This window comes from Pipistrellus kuhlii, unplaced genomic scaffold, assembly GCF_014108245.1.
Source record: "Pipistrellus kuhlii isolate mPipKuh1 unplaced genomic scaffold, mPipKuh1.p scaffold_m20_p_15, whole genome shotgun sequence".
Taxonomy (NCBI): domain Eukaryota; kingdom Metazoa; phylum Chordata; class Mammalia; order Chiroptera; family Vespertilionidae; genus Pipistrellus; species Pipistrellus kuhlii.
Window position 1 is genome coordinate 46,321,048 of NW_023425460.1, and position 6,478 is coordinate 46,327,525.

Below are 6,478 nucleotides of genomic sequence, written 5' to 3' on the forward strand. Positions count from 1 at the left end.
CTGGGACATCAGCCCCGACTTCCAGGACCGGGAGGGTGGGGCTGGGCCGCGCTCCCTGCCCTCCCAGGCAGGGTGGGGAGGGGCAGTCGGGAAAACCCCAGAAGGAGGGTGAGTGTGAAGTCAGCGTGTGTCCAGGGGCTCCCGGCCAGGCCCCGGCCCCCAGGAGGCTGGGCTGGACCTGAGCTACGGCTGGTGAGACAGGCCACGTCCCCCGGAGCATGCTGTTGTGAGGGCTGGACACGCACCCAGCCCTCGGGGGCTCTCCCGCCCCGGGTCCTGAGGAGTGGGGGGCGGGGGCGGGGGTCAGGTGAGCGAGGGGACCATGAGGAGTGAGGCTAGCCCAGCTGCCGTGGCCCCCTGGCTCTGGGAGCCCCTGGGGACTCACCTGAGGGACGTCCCGAAGCCGGGTCACCGCGCACCTTCCCGAGGACAGGGCGCCTTCCTGGCCTCGCTCACGGCCAGCCGCTCGGGGTGTCCGGAGTTACACACCAGGAGCCGAGAGGGGGTGTTCAACCCGCCGGCACCGACTAATCCTACCCTCCCAGTGACCTCCTGCTCCTCCTCCTCCTCCTCTTCCTCCTCTCTCCACGCAGACCGGCTCCCAAGCGCCCACCCCCCGAGACCCGGCCCGCCCACACCGCGCCCTCCCAGTGAGCAGCTGGCACCGCCCTGTGGACAGTCTGCGCTGCCGTTCGGCTCCGGGAGCCCCTGCACCAGCCCCGGGGAGCCCCGTACCAGCCCCGGGGAGCCCCGTACCAGCCCTGCACCAGCCCCGGGGAGCCCCACACAACCCCGGGGAGCCCGCACAGCCCCTGGGAGCCCCACACAATCCCGGGGAGCCCCGCACCAGCCCCGGGGAGCCCCGCACAGCCCCGGGGAGCCCCACACAATCCCGGGGAGCCCCACACAACCCCGGGGAGCCCGCACAGCCCCGGGGAGCCCTGTACCTGCCCCGGGGAGCCCCGCACAGCCCCGGGGACAGTCTGTGCTGCCAATCGGCTCCGGGAGTCCCTGCACCAGTCCTGGGGAGCATGTACCAGCCCCAGGGAGCCCCACACAATCCCGGGGAGCCCTGCACAGCACCGGGGAGCCCCACACAATCCCGGGGAGCCCCGCACAGCACCGGGGAGCCCCGCACCAGCCCCAGGGAGCCCGCACAGCCCCGGGGAGCCCCACACAATCCCGGGGAGCCCCGCACCAGCCCCGGGGAGCCCGCACAGCCCCGGGGAGCCCCGCACAGCCCCGGGGACAGTCTGCGCTGCCGTTCGGCTCCGTGGAAGCTCGGCACTAGCCTGGGCTTCGAGGCGGAGAATGCGATCTGCGGCCGGCGGCCGATGCTCGGTGCTGCCTCAGGTACTCTAAGTTATTAATTTATGCGGACGCCGTGGTGTCCCCATCACCGCGTTCTCCTGGCTCCTCACAGTTTTGTGAACCTGGACGGCCACGCCTGGTTGACAGAACCGGCCAAAGACACAAGGCATGCGGCCCGCGGGCCACGGGTTTGACATGCTTGCCACAGACAGAAACAGCCGCTGTCACAGGGGTCAGCTTCTTAACGATCAGGCGAAGGAAGCCCTACGCTTGCAAAAACCGCACCCAGACGCCCTGCTGGGTTCGCCGTGCTGGGTTCTCCCCCCCCCCTTCCTCTCTGAAGCGTCTGAAATCACATGTTAGCACCCATCGGAGGAAGAACCCTAAGTTACTCGAAAGTTCTCTGGAGGCGTCCTATGGTCCGGGCTCAGCTGCAGAAAGAACACTTGCAGCTGCCTGTTGCGCATCACAGAGCGAGATGGGTGACGTCCTCATCCTCACTGCCATGAGCCATCCCTCAGCCTCTTCCTCTCCAGCTGTCTGCCGCAGAGCCATTTGCACAAGGACGTCCTGCGGACACTGTCCGACGGCAGGCGAGGCACAATCCCGCGTCCGCGCTGTCCCCTGGGGCAGCGGTCGGCAAACTCGGCAGCCCACAGAGCCGACTATCCCCAGCACAACCATCGACATTTCTTTGGAGAGCCAAGTTTTTAAACTTAAACTTCTTCTAATGCCACTTCTTCCAAACAGACTCGCCCAGGCCGTGGTGTTCTGTGGAAGAGCCGCACTCAGGGGCCAGAGAGCCGCACGTGGCTCGCGAGCCACGGTTTGCCGACCACGGCCCAGGGGTCACGGCAGCCGTCGTCAGTGCCTGAAGCAGAGGCGGAGCGGACCAAGGACCCCGTCTGCCGCCCGCAAACGAGGCCTCAGCGAGCTCCCCCGAGCCCCCCTCGGTATCTAGGCAACAGGGTACTCGGGACCGTGGGTGGTGAGGCCACGGCACACATGCGCACACGTGCACACACACACGCACATGCACACACACACGCATGCCGCCAGCTCCTCAGCCGTGACATCAGGACTAACTCCCTGGAAGCACCGCGCCGTGGCAGGCGGCGTTACTGCCCACGAGCAGACACGGGGTCGCTGTGACCGCAGTTACACTCAGGACCAGTGTTAAGGCCAAAACAGACGCGGAGAAGTTCTCAGACTTTTTAGGGTGTGTGTGTGTGTGTGTGTGTGTGTGTGTGTGTGTGGAGACGCCCCAGTCCTCCTGCGGGAGGAAGAGGGGGTGGGCTGGGCTGCGTCGGAGAAGCCATCCCCGCGTCATCGCGGGCCCCGGACGGCTGCAGTCACGGCAGCCCCATCCCTGCAGCTCTAGCCTCGCACCCCTGCTGCCCGCACGATATGTTAAAGGGGCAGGACTTCCAAGATGCAATACCCTGTTTCCCTGAAAATGAGACAGTGTCTTATATTAATTTTTTCTCCCAAAGTTGCGCTAGGTCTTATTTTCAGGGGATGTCTTATCTTTCCATGCGCTAGGTCTTATTTTCGGAGGATGTCTTATTTTCGGGGAAACACGGTAGGTGTCCTTAATGTGCAAACACAAAGCGTCTTTAGCAGTAACTCCCGTTCGTCACCGGAGGACAGGAGCCAGGAGCCGGGCCCCGGGCACTACCCCTTCCTCCTCGTACCTCCTCGTGCCGAGGGGAACAAAAGCCAGCTCTGTGTCCACGCAGCCACGCCTCACGCCCGGAGCTCTGGGGCTGAGGCCGGCCCAGGGCCTGGACCGCGGCTGCCCTCCCTGCCCGCTCTCACCGCCGCTGTCCGTCCCGTGGTGCGGCCAGCCTCCCAGCGGCCCGTTGTTCACGTCCCTCGGTGTTTCTGGAAGCTGTCTCACAGCACACGGACACGGGTGTGTAGCCACCGCGAGGAGCACGCCCAACGTCTCCCGTTGTCTGAATGCCGCCCCCTCCGTGTGCACGGCCCCGGCTCACACGTGGCCGACATCACAGAAGCCACGGGAGCAACACACTCCGCCCCATGAGCACAACTCCTCACCCAGCCTCAGAGGGCCTGCTCCCCGCAGCCTTCGCTCCAGGAGCGACCCCGCTGTGCAGAGCAACACCCGTCATCACCCGTCCCGGGAGGCCGGCTCACCCCGCCTGGGCCTCCTGCCGATGCCTCCCTGCCCCTCCCCCCATGTTCCCGAGCATCTGAGCCACTGAGGCCGACGGGCACCCCCCAGCACCCCCGCACCCCCGCCCTGCCGTCTCCTCCTGAGGCTCATCTTCCTGGATCACTCCCTGGGGGGTCAGGGAGCCCAGGCTGGCTTGGGGGTCCTGTCTCCCAGCTACCAAACCACCAGCCAAGCCCGAGCGGCCCAGCTCACTAATGCCTGCCCTCCCGGAGCCTCCCAGTGCCCATGCAGCGCCCAGTGTGACCTCAGCCGTGGCCTCTGCCCAGCCTGGCTGCCTGTGGGCGGCGTGGCAGCAACCACCTCGTCTCCTTCCCACGTTGCAGGGCCGGCCTCAGCTGCGTTGCCCCCGGTTCCCGGGGCCCCTGTTCCCTTCCCACCTGTCCCAGTGCCCCCCCGTGACCCCAGTGCCCCCAGTGCCGGGCTAAGAAGGCCCGTGAGGCGGGGCCGCTCCACGCACCTCCCGTGAAGAGGCCAGCTGTGGCGGCTTCTGGTCCCGCCTTCAGAGCCTGTTCCCTGTGAGAAAAGCCAGGAGGCGCCCGTGTGAAACTGGCGTGATCGGCCACGCCGGGCGGGGGTGGCCGGAACGCGGACCTGGGGGCGATGTTCTGGGTTAGTTCTGGGTGCGGCCCCGTCCTCCGGGCCGAACACCCCGAACCGCACTGGTTCTCGCTTCGCCCTCGGAACCGGCCCTGTGGCCTCGGGGCGACCCCCTGGCAGGGGGAGTGCTCAGCCCCAGGGCCGCTCACGTCCGGCCCAGACCGGGGGATGCGTCCTTTTCGCTTTGCACAGACGTGGGAGGGCCTGAGTTCGTGGCCGGTGACCGGCACTGGAGCGGGACGGTGATTGGAAAGCGGATCCAGTCAGGAAACGCGCTCCCCTCGGCGTCCGCGAGGACAGGAGGGCAGAGCTGGGCCCCGGGAGCCGCGGGGAGGCCGTGGGCGTGGGGGGAGGGGGGTGCGGCCAGCGCTCCGGGCCGGCCCGGCTCTCTCGTCCCCGCGGGGCCCGGCGTGCCCTCGCGGCCTGGGGTGCTGCCGGCCCTTCCTGTGCATCCACCCCCCGTGGGTCCTCCAGGCGCCGCGGCCGCCGTCTCTGTGGGAGAAGCCATCGTTGGGAACACTATAGCAATAAACGGTATTCAGGTGAGCTCCGAGCTCTGTCTCTGTCACTGTGAGTGGCCCCCAACTGTGTCCGTGTCCCTGTTCTCCCTCGCCTGTGGGTGCAGAAGGGGATTCCGGAACAGCTCATCACAAGGAACTAAGGAATGGTGAGCTGGGGGCCGGGGGTCGGGTGCCAGCTGCCACCCCATGAACTGGTCACGTGACAGGACGAGCCGGAGGATGGTTCCCACGCACACGTGGGCGCGGGGTGGGAGGGGGAGGAGGACGCAGACCTCTTGCCGCTCATCTTACCCACAGGAGAGAGCGAGCCAGGGAGCAGGCAGGCAGAGAGGAGCCATTTCCCAGAATGAAAGGCTAAGCAAAATGGAAATCTGGTTACAGTGGTTAAAAAAAAACTGCATCTATCAATATCTTCATAAAGACCCGAAGCAGATAGAGAGAAAAATAGGTACACAGAATGGGAACGAGGTCTTTATATTCCCGGACAAGGCAAGTGGGGGAAAGTAACTATTTAGAAGACCTCAGACGTGGCTAATAGCGTAGATAAAACTGACATACAGCAAATGGAACACTTCAAGCAGACACTTCAAAGGGGCTGTGGAAAGTATAAGTATCGTTTTGTACGTGAAGTAGCAAAGTAAACTCAAATTCTAAGGACTGCAGACAAATCCCCGCGTATAATGCACTGGAAGCAGAGAATATTTCCGTTCTCCGCCGTGGAAATGTGACAAATGGAAGATGGGGTGTAGATCACCCAGGCGACACCACCGAGGCCCCCTCTCGCTCCTGAGCTGCGAGGACTCGCTGGACGCTCCCTGAGACCCAAGGCCGTGTCCGCTCCCCTGAGACTTCGGTTCGGGGGTCTGAGATGTGGCCCAGAGACGAGGGTTTTAAAAGAATCTTTTCATGGGGAAAGTTGACGAAACTCCCTATGGGAATACAAGTAGCTCAGTGCTGAGGGGGAATCCATAACTCTAAATTCACATGTTAACAAACAGAGAAAAAGGAAATATCCACCCTAAAAAGTTACAAAAGGAATCAATAAATAAATAAATCAGGGGGGCGGGGGTGGAGGTAGAAGGAAAAAATAAAAAGTAAAAATTAGCCCGGCTGGTGTGGCTCAGGGGTTGAGCGTCCGTCTATGAGCCAGGAGGTCACGGTTCCAATCCCGGTCAGGGCACAGGCCGAGATTGTGAGCTTGAACCCCAGGGTGGGGTGTGCAGGAAGCAGCCAATCACCGATTCTCTCTCATCATTGAAGTTTCCATCTCCTTCTCCCTTCTTCTCTGAAATCAATAAAATTATTTTTAAAGTATAATTAGAAAAAGTAAAACTAATAAAAAGCCATAGGTGGTTTCTTTGGGAAAATTAAAACATGAGATAAACTACCACCTAATCTCGTTGAGGAAAAAGATAAAAAGCAGAGGCACTCAGCACGTGAGCAGACAGAATCCAGAGACCATGCCAACCCAGCGAGATGACCTCCGTGGTACAAGGATGGCTCAACAGCCAAAACCTAGCCATCCATGCCCGGCCGGCCGGCTCCGTCATCAGAGCGCCACCCCACACACCAAAGGGTGGCAGCTCCCTTCCCGGGCAGGGCACAGCCCAGGCTATGGGTTCAATCCCGGGTCGGGGTGCATGTGGGAGGCAACCAGTCAATGTTTCTCTCTCACATCAATATTTCCCTCTCTCTCTCTCTCTCTCTCTCTTCCTTCCTCTCTGAAGCATCTAAAATCAATAGAAACATGTTTAAATCTAGTAGTCCCAGTCTCCCGATGGATAGATTGTAAGAAACATGCCATCGTATGGTTACAGAGATGCCAAGAAGACATCTGATGAAACCGGTA

The 6,478-nt window shown here is 62.5% G+C and overlaps 1 protein-coding gene across 2 annotated transcripts in view; it reads left to right on the forward strand.

Moving 5' to 3' along the window:
• ADAM12 (ADAM metallopeptidase domain 12) overlaps positions 1-2,764 on the forward strand; it is a 92,214-nt gene extending 89,450 nt beyond the window's left edge. For both annotated transcript variants that reach the window (XM_045582190.1, XM_036438015.2), the window contains one exon: positions 594-2,764. In XM_045582190.1, coding sequence (XP_045438146.1) covers positions 594-654 — 61 coding nt within the window. In that variant the 3' untranslated portion in view covers positions 655-2,764. The remainder of the gene's footprint in view (positions 1-593) is intronic.
• Positions 2,765-6,478: the final 3,714 nt, after the last annotated feature.